This window comes from Gopherus evgoodei, chromosome 12 (assembly GCF_007399415.2).
Source record: "Gopherus evgoodei ecotype Sinaloan lineage chromosome 12, rGopEvg1_v1.p, whole genome shotgun sequence".
In the NCBI taxonomy this organism is placed as follows: Eukaryota; Metazoa; Chordata; order Testudines; family Testudinidae; genus Gopherus; species Gopherus evgoodei.
The window spans coordinates 33,551,144-33,576,169 of record NC_044333.1 but is presented as its reverse complement, the minus strand read 5'-3'; the positions used below and the strand labels follow the sequence as shown (position 1 = coordinate 33,576,169).

Here is a 25,026-nt window from a genome sequence, read left to right as displayed (position 1 = left end):
ATGCCACTAAACTGAGGGTCTGATCCTGATATCACTGGTGAAAATCAATCATGTCTCACTAACTCCAATGGAGTAACGCTGTTTTAACAGCAGCATATTATCACAATCAGCGGCTCACCTAATGCACAGTGGATCATCAAACAAAGCGGATTTCAAAGAGACTAAGCATATTATCTACTGGTCCTGTTGATCTGGCTGGAAAACGGAATGCCCATTCTGCCAGAAATTCTGACATTTCAAATAAGAATGAAAAACTAAAATTTTGAAATTTCTCATAGAATGGAAATACTAAAAAAATACGATCTAAATACTTAAAATTTTGATAGTATTGAATCATTTCATTTAGGTAATGTCAAAACATATATTATATATAGCACTGTAGCCAGGCAGTTACCCCACTCCTGAGAGTAAAGGCTGGGTTGATTGGGAAACAGCCACAGCTGGGGCCACGCCCCAATCAGGCCACATCTGGCCCTGTTATAAGGGCTCAGGGAGGAGCAGGGTGAGTCCTTCTCTCTCTGGAGACAGAAGGACCTAGCTGCCTGGAGGAGCAAGGGTACCTGAGGCTGAGCAGTGCTGGGGAGCTCCAGCCTAGCAACTCACCAGGCTGAGGCTTTTTTAAGCAGATACTGGGGTTGGAGAGGGGAAACCTGGGGATAGGCAGAGGCAGCTGGTCCAACTCCCATGCCAGTGATGAGTGGCCATTTTGGACTGCAGTTTGCCCCAGAGAAAGGGGGCTGGATGACGACTGGCAGTAGCCACTGAGACAAGGTGGAGATAGAGGGTTGGCGGTTCCCCAGGGAAGGGAGCCCCAAAGCAGGGGTATTGCAGAATGCAGAACCCCAAGGTAAAGGGCACCAGGGTCCTGCAGAGGGCGTGCCGGGCTAGACAAGAGCTAATTCCCAAGACGACCAGCAGGAGGCGTCACACTGGTGAGTCTCGGTTTGCTACAAACACCTATTACAATTAATATTTTAATATAATAAAAATTTTTTAATGAAATGAATCCAAATGATAAAAATCTAAACATGTTCTGACAATATCAAATGAAAAGAAAAAAAAAGTCAAATCTGTTTCAATTTTTCCCATTGAGTATTTTGTCAAAATACACATGTTCCTACAAAACATTTTGATTTTGATTAAACTGCATTTGCTGACCAAAAATTGTTCTGTGGAAAATTTTTCAACCAGCCCTAGCTGACTGGACATATTGATGGTCATGTACTCCTGAGGACTGAAGTTCAAAAACTGCCCAAAACTTTTGTATCTTGTTGTAACAAAAGCCAGCTGCAGTGCCAGAAAGTCTGTCTGCCTGAAGATGGAAGAGGCAATCCCTGGTCCTGAATTCCACCCCGCTGTTCTGGCCCTGAATGTAGGAAGACATTCTCTATGAAGACACCACCAGACAGCCACAGGTGTTCAGCAAAACAAAAACCTATAGTATAGAACTGTCTGGCACAGGTACACCTATCAGGTACCATGCTAGACTAGCAAACACACTGGGAGATAAGAAAACAGCAGCAATAGAATTTCAAGACCAAAAACTAAAATGGCCTAGAATAAAAGCACAAAAATACATTGATAAATTGAAATGATCACTGTTCCCTTCTAGGCCCTTGATTAAAATAGTAACATTTGGTACCCCTGCAGTACCTTCTGTCCAATCACTTTACAAATATTAATTAAGCAAGCAAGCCTCATACCCCAGAACTAGCAGCAGAGCTAAGAGCAGAACCTAGGGGTCCTGGCTCCCAGGCCCTTGCACTAACCACTAGACTAGACTAATATTTCCTCTTCAAGAAGCCAAACGTGTGTTCTGAAAGCACTACTTTGCTATATGGACTATGCCCATGCAGAAACCAAGGGCTGATTCCCCCATGCCTCCTTGCTCCAAATTGATTAATTAAGCTCAATATTCCAGCCAGCAAGCAAGTTCTTATTTTCTGTAGGTTTGAGAATGTGTGTGTAGCATACAAAGGCTCGAGGGCATGCTATATGTCCATCAGATCTGAAGTTTCCTAAAGGAAAATCAAATATTAGCTGAGCATGTAAAAGTTCTATTAAATTACTAGCAAACAAACTTTCTAGATAGCTATTGTTTTTACACTGATAACAACAACATACACTAGTTTCTAATACTACTAATTATTAATAGGGAACTGCAGGACTCTTACTCCTTAAAAGGGCAACGTCAACTTGTTTTAGGTCCTAGATTTGATCTATGATGTGATCTGAGCCAAATGTAGGTTCTTGACCATTTGCATTAAAGGAAAAAAAAATCACCATTAGACGTTAACTACCCTTCATTTTCCAGACATTGGAGAGCACAAGACCATCATAAACACCTAGAAAATCAATATAAGCAAGTGGGTTTTATGACCAACATTGCTCCTTCTGGAGCCTAGACATAACAGGAGGTAGGCATTTAGAATAATCTCTTATCCAGGTTTTTACAGACAGTATACACAACAAGAAATAAACAAAAGGCTGAGACAATACTTGACCCACAAAAACTGGAGGAAAAACCCAATGACATGGACTGCTAAATGTGAGAGCGCAAAACCAACAGAGGAAGAATTTATATTCAAATTTGAGAGGGAAACACAACAGAATTTTTTAAGAAAGTAGATCCAGCGATGTGCCTAAACTGCAAGCTTAGATTCAAAACTTTGTGCAGCATTCAAATATGGTGTTTTAGTTTAACCTATTATACAGAAAGGCCATCAGCCAAATCTTCATTTGGGTCTGCATCTGAATTTGGAGTTTAAACAGCTCCAGAATTTGGGACTTCTTGGATTTGGGTTGAGACCACTTCTAAGAAAAACTACTACAAAGAAGATGATAGTAAACACAAAAGCAGAAAACAAATCTTTAGGAAGTCCCGGTAGGTCTACCACTGATCGGGAATGAATGGTATCAGGACCTTATCAAGTCAATGCTTGTATCCCAGAAGCTCACTCTCCAAAGTGCTACGCCTGGCTAGATCAAATTTAGTAAGCTTAACCACTCTTATCTTGCTGGGGCTGTTTTGACACACACACTCTCTTGCCCATACTCGGCAAGACTGGACAGGCTATAAAGCTTAATCTTCCCAGTACATGCTTCCTCCTGCATATTTCCAGAGAACTGCTAAACCACAGTTATGTCCAGGAAATGTTGGAACTTTGGCAGAGAGATGAAATTGCTCACTGTTGCAAAACGTTCTCTTCTTTTAGGCTTATACTGAAGAAAGGGTAACTGGGCCTAGGTGATACTTATCAGGTTAAATAAAAGTTCAACAAGACACAGATGTAACAGCAATATCTTTTATGACTCAGGTGTTTATCTAGTTTGCCTAGGCAAACACCTTCTTTGTGTGAACAGTCACAATAAGTGTTTGTGCATGCACTCTCTGCAGTTGAAAAAAGCAGTCCTCAAAAGTGTATTTCTATCACATGAAAGCTTTGAAGCTATGGTTCCACTGAATATCTAAGTTAGGTTTGTTCTGGTCCAGAATGACATCAGCATGTATCTTCAAACATTAAGTTATTGATTTTTAATTGTTTTTGCTAATGCAAAACATGTACAAACACGCACACAACTCCTACAATTTCCTTGCCTCCTCTGTGCTTTTGTTTGCCATCCATCAAATGGGTATAACAATATTTTTCTACCTCACAGGGATATCATGAGACTTAATTAATGTTACTAAAGCATTCTGAAAATCCTTGAAGTTTATGATTAGTTTTTATTATTAGGTCCCTCCTCTCCCTTAATGGACCTCATTTTGATCTCTGTACTTAGGTAAAGAAGAATAGTTGGAGATCGACACCTACATAGGAGATTCCTTATGCACTTTTGGGCCAAACCCCCAATGAGTAACATCAGCACAGTTCCATTTCAAGAGCTTGTCGTCCATGACTTCAGTGAGATTACTCACATAAGTAAAGTCACGCACATGCTTATGTGTTTGCCAGACTGTGATTTAGCTCAAAACAAAATCCTTGATTTAGTGAATCAGCTCCTAGGCCAATTTACACTGGCTGAGGATGAGACCCATAACTTTCATTCAGCTTTAGGATACAATGAAGAGGTGAGATTGAGCCATCACAGAGTTTAAAACTTTATTTTTAAAAGTCATGTTTTAGCTAGCTATTTTAGCTGCACTGGGGAAGTTTTTCTTATTATCTCTGTCTCATCTGTACAGCCAGTACTATTCTGCACCAGTTATTTAAAAAGGGACATTTCCAATTTCGAAGAATTACACTTATGTCTGGCAATGTTTCAGCTGCCATTTTCACATTCAGCCTTTAAGATTAACATGAATTAAAGATAAGACACAGAATAATTCCCTCATTTTCAGTCTGGTTAGTTTGTGCATCTGGCAGCACTTTGCAGATAGCTGGTTCCACTATTTCCTGTTCATAGTCAGTTAGACCTCAATGCAGCAGTGAGCTGTGTGCATCAGTCCCACGTGACCGTGCAGAACCCTCATTAGTTTCTGTGAGGTTTGGTGCAGGAGTCCGGCTGTTGGGTGCTGATTGCATCCGGGACTGAAGCTTCAATTGGTCACAGAATATCAGGCTTGGAAGGGACCTCCGGAGGTCATCTAGTCCAACCCCCTGCTCAAAGCAGGACCAATTCCCAACTAACTCATCCTAGCCAGGACTTTGTCAAGCCTGACCTTAAAAACCTCTAAGGAAGCAGATTCCACCACCTCCCCAGGTAACCCATTCCAGTGCTTCACCACCCTCCGAGTGAAAAAGTTTTTCCTAATATCCAACCTAAACCTCCCCCGCTGCAAAAGACGGTTACTCACCTTTGTAACTGTTGTTCTTCGAGATGTGTTGCTCACATCCATTCCAGTTAGGTGTGCGCGCCGCGCGTGCACGTTCATCGGAAACTTTTTTACCCTAGCAACTCCAGTGGGCCGGCAGGTCGCCCCCTAGAGTGGCGCCGCCATGGCGCTCTATATATACCCCTGCCGGCCCGCCCGCTCCTCAGTTCCTTCTTGCCGGCTACTCCGACAGTGGGGAAGGAGGGCGGGTGTGGAATGGATGTGAGCAACACATCTCGAAGAACAACAGTTACAAAGGTGAGTAACCGTCTTTTCTTCTTCGAGTGATTGCTCACATCCATTCCAGTTAGGTGACTCCCAAGCCATACCTAGGCGGTGGGGTCGGAGTGAGAAGTCGCGGCCCGGAGCACCGCAGTTCCGAAGGCCGCATCCTCCCTCGACTGCTGGACCAGGGCGTAGTGGGAAGCAAAAGTGTGGACCGATGACCAGGTCGCTGCCCGACAGATTTCCTGGATGGGCACACGGGCTAGGAAAGCCAGCGATGACGCCTGCGCCCTGGTAGAATGCGCAGTCACACGGCCCGCAGGGACATGGGCCAAGTCATAACAAGTCCTGATACAGGACGTAACCCAAGAGGATATCCTCTGGGAGGAGATAGGAAGACCTTTCATACGATCTGCTACCGCCACGAAAAGCTGGGGGGATTTTCGGAAGGGCTTAGTCCTGTCTATGTAGAACGCGAGAGCCCTACGGACATCCAGCGAGTGGAGCTGCTGCTCCCTGCCTGAGGAGTGAGGTTTTGGGAAAAAAACCGGAAGGAAAATCTCTTGGTTGACATGGAAGGCTGAGACCACCTTGGGCAGAAAAGCAGGGTGTGGCCTCAGCTGCACCTTGTCCTTGTGGAAGACCGTATATGGGGGGTCTACCACAAGAGCTCGGAGCTCCGACACCCGTCTAGCTGAGGTGACAGCCACTAGAAAGGCAGTTTTCCAAGAGAGGTAGAGCAGGGAGCAAGTAGCTAACGGCTCAAAGGGGGGCCCCATGAGTCGGGACAACACCAGGTTAAGATCCCAGGTGGGAGCAGGGGGACGGACGTTAGGGAATAAACGTTCCAGCCCTTTAAGGAATCTCGACACCGTCGGGTGAGAAAAAACGGAGCGACCGTCCGCACCCGGGTGAAAGGTGGAGATAGCAGCTAGGTGGACTCGCAACGACGATAAGGCCAGACCTTGCCCTTTAAGGGACAAAACGTAGTCTAATATTTCGGAAACCGAAACTTCCATAGGGCGGAGATTTCTCTCTACGCACCAACAGGAGAAGCGCTTCCATTTCGCTGAATACGTGGCTCTTGTGGACGGTTTCCTGCTGCTCAAGAGCACCTCTCTCACAGGCGTGGAGCATCGCAGCTCTGGGCCAGTCAGCCACGCAGGAGCCACGCCGCTAGGTGCAGCGACTGCAGGTCTGGGTGACAAAGGGTCCCGTGGTCCTGGGTAATCAGGTCCGGATGAAGGGGCAGGGGAACTGGGTCGGCTATGGCCAAGTCCAGCAGCATGGTGTACCAGTGCTGCCTGGGCCACGCCGGGGCTACCATGATCACGAGCGCCTTGTCCCTGCGCACCTTCAGGAGGACCTTGTGGACTAGAGGGAACGGGGGAAATGCATAGTACAGGTGGGTCGACCACCGGATGAGGAAGGCGTCCCCTATCGACCCCGGTTCCCTGCCCTGAAAGGAGCAGAATGCTGGGCACTTCCTGTTCCCCCTGGACGCAAAGAGGTCCACCCGGGGATAACCCCACCTCCGGAAAATGGAGAGAGCGACATCCGGGCGAAGGGACCACTCGTGCGACAGGAAGGATCTGCTCAGTCGATCTGCCAGAGTGTTCCGTACTCCAGGGAGGAAGGAAGCCCTGAGGTGAACGGAGTGGGCTACGCAAAAGTCCCAGAGACGTATCGCCTCGTGGCACAGGGAGGAGGACCTGGTGCCGCCCTGCTTGTTGATATAGTACATCGTCGTCGTGTTGTCCGTAAACACGGCGACACAACGACCCTGAAGCTGATGACAAAACGCTTGACAAGCAAGGCGGACCGCTCTCAACTCCCGTATGTTGATGTGGAGCCCCACCTCCTCCTGGGACCACAGGCCCTGTGTCCGCAGGGTCCCCAGGTGGGCCCCCCAGCCCAGATCTGAGGCATCCGTTGTCAGGGATACCGATGGCTGAGAGGGGTGAAAGGGAAGACCCGCACATAACACGGACTGGTCCAACCACCAGCCGAGAGAGTCCAAGACCTTCTGGGGGATTGTGACTAACATGTCTAAAGGTTGCCTTTGCGGCCTGTAACGGCTGATAAGCCACAGCTGGAGAGGCCTCATGTGGAGCCGAGCGTAGCCAGTCACAAAAGTGCACGCTGCCATGTGGCCTAACAGGGTTAGACATGTCCTTACTGACGTCAACGGGGCTGACCGCAAACGCTGAACGATCGCCGCCATGGTCTGGAACCGTTGCAGAGGCAGCGAGGCCCTGCCCATCGTGGCGTCCAAGACCGCCCCGATAAATTCCACCTTTTGCGTGGGCCTCAGAGTGGATTTGTCTGTGTTTATCAGGAGGCCCAGACTTGCAAATACGGCGGTGATCAGGCGGACATGGCTGCTGACCTGCTGCTCCGACGTGCCCCGAATCAACCAGTCGTCCAGATAAGGGAACACGTGGACACGGTTGCGTCGAAGATGCGCCACGACAACTGCCATGCATTTTGTAAACACCCTTGGGGCCGTGGACAGGCCGAAAGGGAGGACTGCAAACTGATAATGAAGAGCCCCCACAACGAAGCGGAGAAAGCGTCTGTGGCGCGGCCAAATGGCAATATGAAAATACGCGTCCTGCATGTCGAGGGCGGCGTACCAGTCTCCCGGATCCAGGGATGGAATAATGGTCCCCAGGGATACCATGCGGAACTTCAACTTCACGAGGTATTTGTTGAGTTCTCGCAGGTCGAGGAGGCCTGAGGCCCCCCTTGGCCTTGGGGATCAAAAAGTAGCGGGAATAAAACCCCTTGCCTTTCTCGTTTTCCGGAACCGCCTCTATGGCTCCTTTGCTGAGGAGCGTCTGCACCTCCTGTCGAAGGAATTGCTCGTGAGAGGGGTCCCTGAAGAGGGACGAGGAAGGAGGGCGGGAAGGAGGAAACGAAACAAACTGCAGGCGGTATCCCGTCTGCACCAGGTTTAAGACCCAGCGGTCCGATGTTATTTGGGACCACGCCGGGAGGAAAAACGAAAGGCGGTTTGAAAACGGGGGGAAAGGATCCATAGGGGAAACTGCTACAGCGCCCTCGGGCGCACCTTCAAAATGAAGGCTTAGGACCAGGCGGGGGTTTCGAGGAGCCTTGGTTCTGCCCCCCTTGGTTCCCAGACTGCCTGCGCCTGCCGTTCCTGCCGCGGCGCCTGTAAGGGTCCTGCCGCTGGCGGAACTGGGAAAACGGCCTACGGTACGGCTGCTGCTGTGGCCTAAAGGGTCTACGCTGCGTCACGGGGGTGTGCATCCCGAGGGACCGCGCAATGACCCGGTTGTCCTTCAGACTCTTGAGTCTGGGGTCTGTCTTTTCCGAAAACAGGCCCTGGCCTTCGAAAGGAAGGTCCTGTATCGTGTGCTGGAGCTCTGGCGGAAGGCCGGAAACCTGCAGCCAGGAGATGCGACGCATCGTAACTCCCGACGCGAGGGTACGGGCAGCCGAGTCCGCAGCGTCCAAGGATGCTTGTAAGGCCGTGCGCGCGACCTTTTTGCCCTCGTCCAGGATGGCCGTAAACTCCTGGCGAGCATCCTGTGGCAGCAGCTCTTTAAATTTGTCCACTGCCACCCAGGAGTTAAAAGCGTACCTGCTCAGCAGGGCCTGCTGATTAGAGACCCTGAGCTGCAGGGCCCCAGCCGAATATACCTTACGGCCAAGGAGGTCCATTCGCCTGGCCTCCCTGGATTTGGGGGCCGGAGCCTCCTGGCCGTGACGCTCCCTATCGTTCACCGACTGCACCACCAGTGAACCGGGAGTCGGGTGAACGTGCAAGTATTCATACCCCTTGGAAGGGGCCATGTACTTTCTCTCGACTCCTTTCGCTGTCGGAGGGATGGAGGCCGGGGACTGCCAGATAGTATTGGCATTGGCCTGAATGGTCCGTACAAAGGGCAGGGCGACCCTGGTGGGAGCATCCGAAGAGAGGATGGTAACAATCGGGTCCTCTATCTCCGAGACCTCCTCTGCCTGCAGACTCAGGTTTTGGGCCAACCGCCTGAGGAGGTCCTGGTGCGCCCTGAGATCCAGCGGGGGGGGACTGTTGGAGGAGGTACCCGCCACCGCCTCATCCGGGGAGGAGGATGAGGAGACCCCAGGCACGATAGTGTCCAACTGAGGGTCTTCCTCAGCCCTCGCCTCTACCTCCGGAGCCACAGCGGAGTCCTGCTGTTTGGACCCTTCCTCCGCCTCCGGGGAGGGAGGGGGGCGAGACAAGGAGGCTTCAGGGGCCCTACGCTCCGCATTCGCCGGTGTGGGAGGGAGCTGCTGGGGGCCCTGGGCCTGATGGTATGCCCAGGGTGTCCAGAATCCCCACTGTGGTGGGCCTTGGTCTTCCCGCGGCGGATCCCCGAAGAGCGCCGCCTGCCGGTCGGTGCCGAGCGCATACGCACTGTCCGCCTGTGAAGATACGGATGGCTGTCTCGAGGGCCACGGCGGGGCCGACCCCGGATGGTACGGGCCGGCGCGGGTCGGCACGGAGGATCGTCTCGGTGCCGGGGACCGGTGCCGGGAGTCGTATCGGTGCCGGGACCGGGACCGGGACCTGGATCTGTCACGGTGCCGGGATCCTGAGCGGTACCGGGTGTCGCTTCGGTAGCGGGACCTGCCACCGGCTCGGTGCCGGGAGGTCGACCGGGACCTACCACCGGCTCGGCGCCGGGAGGTCGACCGAGACCGGGACCTGCCACCATCTCGGTGCCGGGAGGTCGACCGGGACCTACCACCGGCTCGGCGCCGGGAGGTCGACCGAGACCGGGACCTGCCACCAGCTCGGTGCCGGGAGGTCGACCGGTGCGGCGAGTAGCGATGGGACCTGCTCCTGGAGTCGCGGTGCCGGTGACGCCGACTGGAGCTTGACCGCGACCGTCCGGAGGTCGACCGTTGCCGCGAGTGCGACCGGTGCCGCTGAGGGGAGCGGTGCCGGGACTGCGAGCGGCGTCGGGATCTGGAGCGCCCAAGACGTCGGGACCTAGATGGCGAAGGACTGTCTCTGGGCGGCGCCGACATCATGGGCTTGCCCCTGGACACGACCCGCACCGGAGGTACCGGGGGTGGCAGCCGAGTGGGCTCCGTCAGGGCAATAAGGTCCCGAGCCGAGGCGAAGGTCTCCGGTGTTGATGGGACCACTATCTCAACCCCAGATCTCATGGGGGAGCTCGGCAGCACCGGACTCAACGGACCCGCCAGGCCCGGAGTCAACGGTGTCGACGGTGCCGGCGGTGCCGCGGCCGATGTCGAGGCCGGGCGCTCAAGCCGGGTCTGCCTGGCCGGAGTAGCAGACTTCGACGGCCTAGGCTGTGATTCCGGTGCCGGAGAAGGTCGGTGCCGAGGAGTCTTCTCGGTGCCGGAGCGATCCGGTGCCGGTGCCGAGACCACGGTCCGCGAAGTCGACGGGTCAAGTGCCGCCTCCATTAGGAGAGTTCGGAGCCTCTGATCTCTCTCCTTTTTTGTCCTCGGCTTGAAAGCCTTACAGATGCGGCACTTGTCAGACCTGTGCGATTCCCCGAGGCACTTCAGGCACGCTTCGTGGGGATCGCTGGTGGGCATGGGCTTCTTGCAGGCCGCACACTGTTTGAAGCCCGGCGAAACAGGCATGAGCCTGGCGCCGGGTGCCGGGAAGGGCTAAGCCCCCGGCCAAGAACTATTTAACAACTATTGACTAAACTATTTACTTAACAACACTAATTAACACTATATAGAACTAGAGATAAGCGATTGAAAACTAGGAGAGCTAGGGACGTGGAGGACAGCTAAGCCGCGCTCCACAGTTCCAACGACCGACACGGCGGTAAGAAGGAACTGAGGAGCGGGCGGGCCGGCAGGGGTATATATAGAGCGCCATGGCGGCGCCACTCTAGGGGGCGACCTGCCGGCCCACTGGAGTTGCTAGGGTAAAAAAGTTTCCGACGAACGTGCACGCGCGGCGCGCACACCTAACTGGAATGGATGTGAGCAATCACTCGAAGAAGAACTTGAGACCATTACTCCTTGTTCTGTCATCAGATACCACTGAGAACAGTCTAGATCCATCCTCTTTGGAACCCCCTTTCAGGTAGTTGAAAGCAGCTATCAAATCCCCCCTCACTCTTCTCTTCTGCAGACTAAACAATCCCAGTTCCCTCAGCCTCTCCTCATAAGTCATGTGCTCCAGCCCCCTAATCATTTTTGTTGCCTCCGCTGGACTCTTTCCAATTTTTCCACACTCTTCTTGTAGTGTGGGGCCCAAAACTGGACACAGTATTCCAGATGAGGCCTCACCAATGTCGAATAGAGGGGAATGATCATGTCCCTCGATTTGCTGGCAATGCCCTACTTATACAGCCCAAAATGCCATTAGCCTTCTTGTCAACAAGGGCACACTGTTGATTCATATCCAGCTTCTCGTCCACTGTAACCCCTAGGTCCTTTTCTGCAGAACTGCTTCCTAGCCATTCGGTCCCTAGTCTGTAACAATGAATGGGATTCTTCCGTCCTAAGTGCAAGACTCTGCACTTGTCCTTGTTGAACCCCATCAGGTTTCTTTTGGCCCAATCCTCTAATTTGTCTAGGTCCCTCTGTATCCTATCCCTACCCTCTAGAGTATCTACCACTTCTCCCAGTGCAGTGTCATCTGCAAACTTCTGAGAATGCAGTCTACGCCATCCTCCAGATCATTAATGAAGATATTGAACAAAACCAGCTCCACAACCGACCCTTGGGGCACTCTGCTTGAAACCGGCTGCCAACTAGACATGGAGCCGTTGATCACTATTTCAAAGAGCATACCCATTTCAAAGAGCAGAGGACAGAAAAACAAGTCAGAAAACAGGAAAATGTGAATGTAAGATCCTAAAAACATAGCAGCAGCCTGTGTAGGACCTGAAACTCTTTGTAACTATTTTATTTTATTATGACGACGACGAACAGGTAGAAAACTGAAATCAATGGAGCTATGACAACTGACATCAGCTGAGAATCTTCTTCTCTGTCTGTAAGTCAACATCTATCAATGCCATTTTGCCAACAGCTCTATTCCACTAACTTATCCTATCACACTGAAGTGTCACACACTGCTGATCTCTGCATTATTCACAAGGGTACAAGAAATGGCTTGTCCAGATAACAAAATGTTACAACAACAATTCTCCTTATTACAGTGCCCTTTATGTACATCATCCTAAAGAACTCCTCAGTCAGCAGCAGTCCTGAGAAAATATCAGCTGGCAATACAAAGTGGGGTTTTGTGATCTGGGTTCTGTTGTAATTCTTCCCAGGCTCTGACTTTATTCTGTCTCTCTCTCGGTAGGTTTTCCTGCATTTTGTCTGTACTCTCCTCCAATAGGTAAGACTATAACTGTACTGCAGGCTTCTCTGCACCAATGGTCACACTAAAAGCCAATTTTAATACAACGGAGGGATGAAACCCAGATTCTTCATGCAAAACTCAAGTCAAAAGACCTTTCACCAGGGAACAAAATCCTCCCTTCTAACTCAGAGTCAGAGTGCACAGAAGTAGCACAACCAGACCCCGGTCACTATTACAAACCTGTGTACAATCCCTGCCTCCTTCCCCAATGCACAGGAAGTGTGAGCAGTGCACTGACATCATTTGCAGATCCAGGTGCCAGACACTCTCACTCCCATTGCCCAACTAAAACCCCACATACACATGGGAGTGAACTGTTCTGGAACCTCTTCTCCCTGCCTAGCAGAGCCACAGTGGTTCTGCTGAATTCCAGGCCTTCCATGAGCCCAGGCATATCAACCTAAGGATACTGAATGGATTTGCTACTAAACAAAACCCAGACTCTGAAAGGGAGGATTATATCTGGACTAATAGGCTTGCTAAACTAAAAACAGGTACCAAGAAAAAAACATGGATTAAGGAAACAACAGGCAAAGGCATTCCCAATTCAGCGGAAATATTTGCCTTGGGGACTCCCTGACAAAACACTGAGCTCACGTAGGAGCCAAATATGTGCAGTGAGCTTTGTCTTTATCAGGGCTTCCTGTTCTGTTTGTTTTTCCTTCTGACAACACCTGATTGCCAAGAATAGAATAAAACACTGCACATTATGGATGGGAGAACTCTCTTTATCACAGTTAGACCCTACTTGAAAAAAACCAGGACAAGACTTAAAATTTCCTGAGATTCCAGGCCCATTTGGCTCTGGCAAAACCTGAGATGTGGACTGCAGCCTGCATTTGAGGTTAAATGGTTTGTACAACTCCATCCTGTCTCGCTTCCCCATCTCTTCCACCCTCCGAACAACTCTTACACAGCTCTTAAATTGAGCCAACGCCAAATTCCCCCACCCTTCCCAACGACACAGAAGTGTAAGCTGCGATGGGAAGGAAAGGGAATTAGATCCTCCCAAGAAATGCAAACATGTGTTAGGAGTTTGGGGTGGGCCAGCATGGTTAGTAAGTTGTGGCAACTTTAGCAATGAAACTTCTCATTTGGGTTATTTTATTATGAACAAATGCTTGTGACCATCAATGTGCATTGTGCTCTGCAGACAAAAAGCAGGAAGACATAATTTAGCGCTAGCACAAAGAGACCTTGCTACCACTGATGCCGCAGGGAGCTACTCCCACTTCCTCAAGGGCTGAATTTGGTTCATGCTCCCTGCCTCAAAGAGCTTGCAATCTGCATACCAGGTCCTGCAAAACCTGCCAGTGGAACTGAGGGAGAAAACAAGTTTGTCAGAGTTCAGTGCTTTTTATTAGAACTGGGAATCGACACATCTGGCAAAAAAAACCCAAACAAAACATCCGCGTCATCATCATACCAGAGTGTCTGAGAATATGACTTTTAGTGACACCCACAGAGCATGGTGAGGACTGAAACAAACACTATGCTTCAGAAGCAAGACTGAGTGCAAACAACTGGGTGCATACAGCAAAATCCATGTGTCCTGGGGACACTATGATCTGTTTTGCAGAGAAAGAGAGCACAGAACGTAAACTTTAAATTGTTTGTTGCTCCTGCCATAGATTTCCTCCTTAGATATTGCATCATTATTTAAACTGTAGGTTTTGCATCTTGATTCTCTAAATATTTATTATTTTATTTTAAATATTATTGTGCAGTTGTGAGCATCCTATAGAACTTTCTGTATGGGAAGTCCATAATTATACTGCATTCTGGCCTGGTCACACTGGATCAATCAGGATTGGCACCTACCGAAAACATATGGGAAAGCTTGCATTTAGTTACATTCAGTTTCCCATAGTTACACTGGAGTCAGATCCCGATAACAAAGTCCAATATAAACACCATGGAAGCTCAGATTAATTCAATTCCTTCATCATTTACTGTGAGGTCATATTGCGATACCAATTTTTCAGAGGAATTACTGTGCATGCGAAGCATCCACTTTTAGATGTTCATTTCTCACAATTATATTCATTTGTTTTTTCAAATAACAAACGGCAGGCTGCTCCAGATAAAAATCTACAATGCCTGCCAAACTCCCTGTATGCTCCACAGGGTGCTTTGGGTTCAAACTTGTTATCATTTATAATAGTAAATAGATCAGTAAAAGAGGCTATAAAGAGAATGCTACGGAATAAAGATTCAGATATTAAATTTAACAGAAAAATGATGTACAAATTAGATGACAGACATGGATGCTAACACCAATAAGTGAAGTTGAAGAATAAAAAATAATTATGGTGTCATATGAAAATACTGAAGTTGTCCAACTCCACGGGCTGAGCAGAGTTTCTCTCCAACAGATTCTATTACTTAATTGGATGAGGAAGATTCTGTGGTTAGGTTGCTAGCCAGGCCTTGGGTGATAAGGGCTCAGCTCTTTGCTCTACCAGAGACTTCCAGTCTCTTAGGGAATGTCTCTACAGCAATGCAAAGTACGCCCGCAGCTTGGGTAAACTAGCTTTATCTGCACTAACATGGCAAAAAATAGCAGTGTACATGTGCTGGTGCAAACTTCTGCAATATGGAGGTTTTGGGGAGCCTAGTGCCCCCCCCATTGTCACGTCTACTCTGCTACTTTTAGCAATGCTAGCAAGGGTCTACCCAAGCTGCCGTCCCATCTTGGATCGCAGGGTAGCCACATCCACAGTATCTCTACACCTCAGTTCCCCATCCGTACAATGGGGATAACAAAACTTCCCTGCCCTAAAGGGGGATAGGTACCATAAAAAGACAGAGTAAAACAAGGCCAGGTTGTGACTCACTGCTGCCTGGGAGCACCATGGCTCTCAGGGCTTGTCTACATCACAAAGTTGAGGGCTGGTGAGGGGGTTACAGCGCTGCAACTTAGGAGGTGTACACATCTGCAGGGCATCACCAGCGCTGCAACTCCCTGTTTGCAGCGCTGGCCGTACTCCCGTTTTGTCTCGGGTGTAGAGGATCCAGCGCTGGTGATCCAGCGCTGGTAATCAAGCGTAGACACTTACCAGCGCTTTTCTTGACCTCCGTGGAATAAGCAGGTATCCCAGCATACCTGAGGAAGCGTCTGGTAATCAAGCAGGTCTCCTTCCCCGGTTTGCAGGGGGGTTCGGGGAACGCGAGAGCAAACCGCGGCGAAGCTGGTCTCCTTTCCCGGTTTGCTCTCGCGTTCCCCGAACCCCCGTGCAAGCAGGTCTCCTTCCCTGCGGTTTGCAGGGGGGTTCGGGGAACGCGAGAGCAAACCGCGGCGAAGCTGGTCTCCTTCCCCGGTTTGCTCTCGCGTTCCCCGAACCTCCGTGCAAGCAGGTCTCCTTCCCTGCGGTTTGCTCTCACGTTCCCCGAATCCCCGAGCAAGCAGGTCTCCTTCCCTGTGGTTTGCAGGGAGGGTTGGGGAACGCGAGAGCAAACCGCGGCGAAGCTGGTCTCCTTCCCCGGTTTGCTCTCGCGTTCCCCGAACCCCCCTTGAAGCCGCCCAACAGCGCTGCAGTGTGGCCACATCTAACACCACTTGCAGCGCTGGTTGCTGTAAGTGTGGCCACTCTGCAGCGCTGGCCCTATACAGCTGTACTAATACAGCTGTAACAACCAGCGCAGCAAAATTGTAGATGTAGACATACCCTCAGTGTTTCACCCTGTGCAAACTCTGCACATGCAATTATGTGCGTGTGTTTCTAAAAGCCTGGGCCATCAAGTCGTTATTGCAGGTTTGTGCTTTCCACTGTCACCTATACGTGCATCAATTCAGTCTTAACAGTAAAACTACGTAATATTAAAAATAAGATTTCTACTTCTCATTATCTAATGGATTATACGGTAGAATCTAGACATAAAAATACCAAAAATGAATAACTATATTGTCACCTCATTAGTAGCTCCTTTCTACCATAAAAAAATTATCTCTAAACAAGCTTCCATTCTTCTCTGCTCCCTAACCACTTGCATTACATCCTTGAACAATGAAGCAACAGAAGAGCTATTAGACAAAAGAAAAATTCCATTTCTTACAATTTTGTAAGTATTTTATACTTAGAAATACTGCAAAACAGTCTGGAAAAGTGAGTTCCAGAGCACAGAAAATACATTTGTATTTATACTTCCAGGTTCTTCAATATGAGTGGAGCGTATCTTAAAAGTGTTTCCACCTCTTTTGCTTGAATTTGCTCCTGCTGTCTGTCCTGCATTACCCTATCATCGGTGTTTAGACTTGGGGTAGAATGCACAGGGCTCATGTCTTACAGAGCAGTGCACTAACTGTGCTGGAATGGATTCTTCAGGTTCCAGATTCCAAGTGTTCCTAAGCCTCAGCACACACTGGAAGGTTCATCGCACATGGGCTGCATCATTTATACAGCTGGCAGGCAGGGAACGTTGTCTGTCCTAGGTCGTTTCCCACACTCTTCCCCAAGTCCCAGTCTTACCTTGTTATTTTCAAGGAATGCTATGAGGCTGTTTGGGAGGGTCAGAAGGGGCCAACTGTGTGTCAGAAGGGGGGAAAAGAGGGAGTTCCTCCTGAAAGGTTCGGATAGTTGAATTCTAACCTCCAAGTGTCAGTCTACTTTGAATCAAATTTCAGAGATCATGTTGGGAATCTCTTGCACCCCTCACATGGAACTCTTCAGCCCACAGTCCTAACGCATAAGCAAAGGCAAAGATCACAGTCCAGAACCCCAGCTGGTGTAAACTAAAATGGAGTCATGACAGTTTACTCCAGCAGAGGATGTGGTCCCAGATGTTCCCATGTACGACTCTTACTGAGAGCAGAAAGTATATCTGCTGTGTTGAAAATCATCACAAATCAATATATTTTTATGGCATTCCAACACCATCCCATACCCCAAGCACTGGAACAAAGTGAAGGGCTAACATCAGGGTCTGAGCAATGAGATGGATCCTTAGCCACTGGTAAATGACTCTGCATATGAAAGGACCTGTCTGAAGTAACTGCAGAAGACAGCCAGAGTAATATGAGTGTGCAGAAAAGGACCTAGGGATTACAGTGGACAAGAAGCTGGATACGAGTCAGCACCGTACCCTTGTTGTCAAGAAGGCCAACAGCATATTGGGCTTTATTAGTAGGAGCATTACCAGCAGATCAAGGGAAGTGATTATTCCCCTCTATTCGGCACTGGTGAGGCCACATCTGGAGTACTGCGTCCAGTTTTGGTCCCCCCACTACAGAAGGGATGTGGACAAATTGGAGAGAGTCCGGCGGAGGGCATTGAAAATGATTAAGGGGCTGAGGCATATGACTTATGAGAAGAGGCTGCGGGAACTGGGGTTATTTAGTCTGCAGAAGAGAACAGTGAAGGGGGATTTGATAGCAGCAGCCTTCAACTACTTGAATGGGTGTTCCAAAGAGGATGGAGCTCGGCTGTTCTCAGTGGTGGCAGATGACAGAACAAGAAGCAATGGTCTCAAGTTGCAGTGGGGGAGGTCTAGGTTGGATATTAGGAAACACTATTTTACCAGGAGGGTGGTAAAGCACTGAAATGGGTTACCTAGAGAGGTGGTAGAATCTCCATCCTTAGAGGTTTTTATGGCCCGGCTTGACAAAGCCCTGGCTGGGATGATTTAATTGGTGTTGGTCCTGCTTTGAGCAGGGGATTGGACTAGATGACCTCCTGAGGTCTCTTCCAATCCTGATATTCTGTGATTCTATGATCTAGCGTGACTCATCCTTGTTGTCCAGAACAGATTTAGAGTCACTCTGTTGTTCCATGTTCTTACAGAACCCTATAATATGGAGAACACACTTCATTTCAGTGTGTAGTTTTGGGTTGTTAATCGGCATCAACTGGGTGCAACTTCAAGTCAATGCTACTTCAACCCTGAGGAAAGTCAAATGGAGTTCACAAGAAGTTACACACACACATTCCTTGTGAAGATCCCTGGCTTCGATTTTCCACGAAGCTTATGGGCAATCTTAAACCACAGCTGCACAAACCATGTCAGATGCAGGTACCTGATGCACAAATGGAAAATTAAAAACTCTCTACTGTGCACCTGTGGTCGCCCAGAGCAGATTGTGGAACATATCACAACTCAATGCCCAATTCACAAGTACGATGGAGGCATCACAGTGATACACTCAGCTATTCTAGACACAATTATCTGGCTTAGCCACCTAAATGTAAAATTATAATTATTGTGCTACATCTACACCAGCCATAGAAAGCAGATGACGATCAACTGGTTTATTTTCTCCTAAAAACCACGACTGTTTATCCCTCGAAGAAGGAAGACGCTTAATGCTTTTTCCTATGAAGATTGCACTGCAGTCTGCTATTGACCAGCTTCCCCGATAGTGCCTCAATATTTAATCTGATCAATCAAAAACATTGGAACGTCAGGTACAGCTATCTATCATCTTTCGTGGCTCTGACGGACAGCTGATCAGCACCAGGGCCATAAGTATACAATTAGAAGAGGTATTACGTTCTGCCACTGCAGCACTGTTCATATCTTCATATATATTACTGAACTACTTCCGGAGCTGTTGTGGTATAGTAAAGATAGAAATGCAACTTCCATTATAATCACCCTTCTGTAGTTTCTCATATTTTCACCAGAACAATTTCCTTTCGGGCTGAAATTTTTCATGAGTTATCTCCAGTTCAAAGATACTCTTTTTTCCCTCTACAGTTTCTGCGGAAATCACTCAGCCATTTCTGAATTCTACACATATGAAACACACATTCTTGTCCACATATTCCAGTCAGAAAAAACAATGCACACCCAAGAGTCAACAACTACTGAAACTTGATCTGTTCTGCAGTCACCACTGAGATCTAAGGAATGGCCAAATTTGGAGAAAACGGGGTCAGCAGTTTTGAAAATATGATTGCTGAAAGAATTTTTTTTTTAAGTGCATATACAGCTGGATTTTCAGTTAGCTTTCTCTTCTTGATCTACAGCAGTTTCAAAACTCAGGAATGTGGTGGAGCGCTCTGCTCTCAGCTAAACTTGCAATGACCTTAGAAAGCCTACAAAACCTTACAAATACATGAGAAAGTGTGGGATAATGTGAAAATAAAGGAAAAGGTGGTGCCTCCTGTTTAGAAATAGGACTTAAGGAGGACTGAATACAGGAAACTATATACTATATAGCACCACAGCACAGCTGTAAAACATCTGGAGATAGTAATCAGCATGTTACACAACAACCAGATAGAGGGAGTGGGGAAACGTGCCCAAGGACACTATCATCATATGAATAGCACTTATCATTAGACTTGTCATCCAGAGATCTCAAAGCACTTTAAAAAAAAAGTGAGCATCCCTATTCCCAATTTCAAGGTGAGATAACTAAGATACAGAGATTAATGGCTTGTTTTTCAGCCATTAACACAGCTCTTCAGGACGTCTCACCCAGAGTTATACAGCACATCAGCTGCAGAACTCTGAAAAGAAACCAGGTCCCGAGACTCCAAAGTCAGGGCAATATCTACCGAACCATGCTGTTTCCCTGAAGCTCCTGTAGATCTCATCTGAAATACATGTCTATTAATGTCTGTCCTCCACAATCTCTTTTTTCTGAACCATCATGTGATGTGTGGGAGGGACCAACTTGCTTGTTTAAATTGAGAATGCTATGAGCAAGTTCTTAGAGTAAGACAGACATGCAGTTGAGGTGTACTTGAGGGCTGGCTGTTTTTAAATAAATCCTAGCATTTTAAAGAACTACATAAATATTTCTGCCCCACATCATCCCCTTGGTCACCTATCCACAAGGTGGTAATGGAATTGTCCCCTTCCAAACAGATAATTGAAACTTCAAACAGTTGAGCCGCCTGATTAGTTGAACCTTCTACGGTGCTTTTTTCTCTAAAATCTAAAAGCATTCAATCTCACCTGAAGTCTTTACATTACGAGTGGATGTCTTTATAAAAGAGATTATTTAATTTCACTGGAAGTTCTGTACTCAATGCCAGGAATTACAGAGTGAAATTCTATAGTCTGTGTTATTAAAGTGGTCAGACTAGATCATTATATTGGACTCTTTGGGACTCAAAAATCTATGAATTCTCCCACAAAGCCCCATCCTGTTTATAAAACCTACTGCAAGTTTAAATCATCTTGGCCCAAAAATTCTCATTCTCCACTATCACTTAAAAAAAAACATAGCAGGCACAGCAACCCAAACAATCTTGAATGGCTTTGAATGTGTCACCTCACACAAATCTGCTGGTAAGTAACCAACTTGACCACAGTATATTATCTGCCCAGTGTCAGCCTGGCTAATCAGGGCTAAGATCTCAGACTTAGCAAACAGAGAATCAAAGTGATTAATAGAGAGTTGTTCTTTCATGTTTACTGTACCTGCAGTAAGACAGTACCCCCAGGGATTGTGAGCTGTAAACAGTACTTAGGGGCATTCTCCCAGGAGAGCAGCTGAACGTCTTCAATAGCACTGTAGGAAATGGAGTTTTCCATATACCCAGTTGGCTGCAAGAAAACAAACAGAGAAAGAATAAGCATTTACTTACTCATCAAAAGTTTCACAACATAGATTCAAATGCATTATGCCACTGAAACTGGTCCCATTGTATTTGGTCCTGGGAATAGTTATATAGCATCTGATTGCCTTTGATGTTTTGAGCCCATAAGGAGTGGATGACGGGCAGCAGGAGAATACACACCACTAGCCATTCCCCTCTGGAACGTCAGGTCCAATTCCTGGGGAGGCCACACATGAAATTGTTCGGTGGCCTCACATTTGCTCCACCTAATCATCATGAAACCACTGAACAACACGGTGGAACTGGAAGTTTAATGAGGAGAGAACCTGATTCGACCCCCTGCTGCGTCTGGAGTCAGGAATAAAGTGCAGAGAAGCACATGGTAGGAAGCTTGAGAGAAGCTCCTTTACAGGTCATTCTGTAGAGGTGTTATCAGTCCATCCCCCGCACTTATAGGAGTGTTAAAGTCACAAAGGAGTAGACAAAAACCAGGAAATAACTGAGGTTATTAATCAAGCCTGTGGATGAGGCTACGGTTCTTCATCAAGACTGTCTACATAGCAGCAGAAAGCGGCTTCCCAGAGACGGACTAGCACCTCTCAAACGTGTGCATTCAACATAGCAGCGTGGCATCTGTGTGATAGCACAGGCTAGCTGCCCAAGTATGTACCCAGGAGGTGGGTGGGATTGATACTTGGGCCACTAACTCAAGCTGCTGCCCATGCTGCCACGGCCACATTGTTATTTTTAGCATACTAGCTTAAGCAGAGCTGAGGTACATTGGTCTATCTGTGCTGGGAAGCATCTTCCCCGTTGCTGTGTGGACAAATCCTATACAAAATGTGTTGAGTTGGATTGGTTAAATGAATTTGTGAGCTCAATACTGAGCAGGATTTGAATTGAGATATGTATGGGTGTGTCTGTAAGAGGAAGGTAGTTGGATTGTACTGACAAAATAGCAGTGTAATATAGCTTAACTTGGAAGAATTTGATTTTTTATTAATGGAATACCAGTAAACAGATTCCACCGTACACTCTCACAAACCGATGAAAAAATATTTCCATCGATGATCAATCAAAATTTACAGATAGGCAAAGAAAGAAATGTTGCTTGAGAACTTAACAGAGTTTGATTTAAGGATATTTACATTTTATATTTTGACCATTTGTGTTTTATTTGAATCTCAACATCTATGTAATTAACTATTTCCGACACCCCTACCCCATTGTCTGATCCGGTCCACAATTTCCCGCAAAGCCGAAAATTTAAATCCATAAAAATAGAGGGGAAATGCTTAAAATAATCAGTATTATCTGCCAAAATTATAAAAAAATGTTCTTCCAAGCCTAAATGTATTGTGTTGGTTTTATTCTATGTGTTTTTGTTCTGCCTTCTGCTTACAAGGTTGACCAAGTACATTATCAAATCTAGAACACTACATCTATCAATGGGTCTTTGGGCTCCAAAGGTGTCTTCTACACACCTGGCACACTTAACTAGCAGCTTCAAGATTTATAATGAAAGGCAGCCCCACACCAACCTGCTTATCATTTCTGCTACATTTAAATGTCAGTTTCCTGAAGAGGTTGCCTCTGCCTGATTACACGTAAGAGTCAAAATTAAACAAACCAAAAGCCAACCAACATGCTGCAGTTAAATATGTGATATGAATCAACAGTGAGGAATCTCAAAGTTAAATACAAAGCCGGTTTTCTAACCTCCCTTACCAATCTGAGGTATTAGAGCAGACACAGTACAAACACCACTAGGATATATTCTAAATAGTCTGCATTTTATTATTTTCACATAAAACAAAACATATTTAATACTATATACACGCCACACTCATTATATACACACCCATAGATATACCAAGTAGGTATACACACACATTCAGAGATATAGATGTACACAGACACACACAACTATTTGAGTTAATCCAATGCTTCACAACAATCCTGAGACACTCCACTAGCTGCACTAAGGGCTCATGTAGGTGGAGAAATTGTCCAGCGCAGCTAGTGGAGTAACTGTTCTGCTATAACTAGGATGGTCAATTTCTCCATAGACAGGCCCTTAGACTGACCCCTGCTTGCAATAAACAATAGGTGTTTATTATTCTTAATTATTTTCTGAGTATTTCTGGTTTATGTCTAATTTACATGTCCTGAACATATTACTCCCCCTCACCCCCCAGTTTAAATTATGTTAATCACAGTCTTGCAATAGGCTATAAAGAAAAAAAGAAAAAAAAATCCTGTCAAAACTAGGACTACCTCTGGGGCAAACAGGAGCAGCTCTAACAATCACAACAGAGGATCTTGTGGGTGAGTGTGAAATAAGCAAATTCCTTTCGGAATATAGCTACTTTTTAGCTGCACTACTTCCTTCCATAAGGTAAGTGGGCGGTGTATATGAAAAATCACACTCACTTTCACTCTTTAGAAGTATACAGAAGCCCCATATAAAATGTCTACCAAAATGAGGTAGATGCCCCTATAACACGAGATTACCACTACAAAACCATCAGCAGTCTTTTTAGCAAGGAAAAAAAAACAGGAATGCAGCTTTAAAAAAAACCTCTTAAAAAACATTTCTGAATAACGCTTGTTGTGGAAGTTTAAATTTTATACCAACTCGCGATGAAAAATTTTCACTGTCTCTTTAACAAAAGTTTGTTGTGCAGGAAGTATGATAAACTTCTGTTTATTCATTTACCCACAATATTGTTCCATGCTAGTGACTGGCGTCCCAGTGGTTTCTGCTGAAACTGTACGTCAGACATTGCCTACTGGAGAGTAATTATCTTGTTCTCACAGGAAACCAAAAGCCCAAGACCCTTTAGAGATCAAGACGACAACATTCAGGGAAAATGTGAAAAACAGCATGAGCAGGGTCTATTAGGCTCAGGAGACGAAAGTTTTCAACAACATGCTCTGAAAGAATGAGGGGACAGGGGTAATCCAGCACCAGCAGCAGTAAATATCAAATGAATAGGGCAGGAGCAATGCAAATTGTACTCTAGGGCCTCCATCCTTTGCGGTGCTGAGTGCCCTGAGCGCCCAATTCCCTTCAAACAGGAGTTCAGAGTGCCTAGAACCTCACAGACTCTCATCCTGAGACAAAGATTTTTCCCATAGCTTTTCCCATAACTGCCTTTTTTAAACAGTCACAAAGATAAAACTCACCCAGTTCAATCACAGCTCTGTAATCTTTCAACAACTAAATCTCATCCCAAAGACCAAACATCAGCTGATATTCATAAATCAACACATTTAGAAAGAGTAAGATAATGTACAACCCTGCCTTCTTATTAAAGGATCAAAAGAAAACCATTAGTCATTAATTGGTTTTTCTGTTTTGTTTTATTCTCCCACAGCCAGAGCATTTTTTACCTTAGGGGCTAATTTATATATAATTCAAATATCACTTCTGCCTCCCCCCTGCTCCCCTCCAAATGCACTTCAACACTGTTTCAAATCTTCCGTCACAGAGAATGGATTAGATTGTGTCACAGTTTCGAGGCTAACCTGTATCTCCCCTCCCCACTTGTGGCCACTTAGGTCTCATGCCTCCGTCTGTCTCCTCGATAGGGACCCAGATCTCATTTCCTTCTGACCAGGGTTACAAGGCTGCACAGCTCCCTGCCTTACACTGTGATATGCCCCAGCAAGCCCGTCAGCCTAGCGCCCAGCACCTGTGCTTTGCTTTCTCTCCCAGGACAATGACAGTGTTTTTCCCAGTGACTGCACAGCTGTTCCAAAGCAAAGCACATTTATTCTTAGAGCAAATGCATCACCAAGAAATCATACACAAAACAATCAAAGGAATTAAATGCTCACTAAATCAGGAATCACCCATCTCCAACATGGAGAGTCTGCTAGGCCAAAGTCTTTCTCTTCCGCCCTACAACACCAAGTCCTGTGTCTGCTGTAACAAAAGGAAGGCTCTGGGTCTGTTTAAACTCAGACTTTTATACCAAAAACCCTGCTTTGTCCTCCAGCCTCCAGAAAACAGGTAAAAAGTGTCCCTCCCTCTATACTTAGGAGGTTCAAGCTTCAAAGGCTGAATATCTTCATAGCCCGCATTGGGATTTTGCATTAATCACCCC

General features: G+C 47.1%; 1 protein-coding gene across 2 annotated transcripts in view; it reads right to left on the bottom strand.

Moving 5' to 3' along the window:
* The window catches only part of CMIP (c-Maf inducing protein), a 185,339-nt gene that overhangs the window by 67,049 nt on the left and 93,264 nt on the right, over positions 1-25,026 (bottom strand). For both annotated transcript variants that reach the window (XM_030581345.1, XM_030581346.1), the window contains exon 2: positions 20,775-20,900. In XM_030581345.1, coding sequence (XP_030437205.1) covers positions 20,775-20,900 — 126 coding nt within the window. The remainder of the gene's footprint in view (positions 1-20,774; positions 20,901-25,026) is intronic.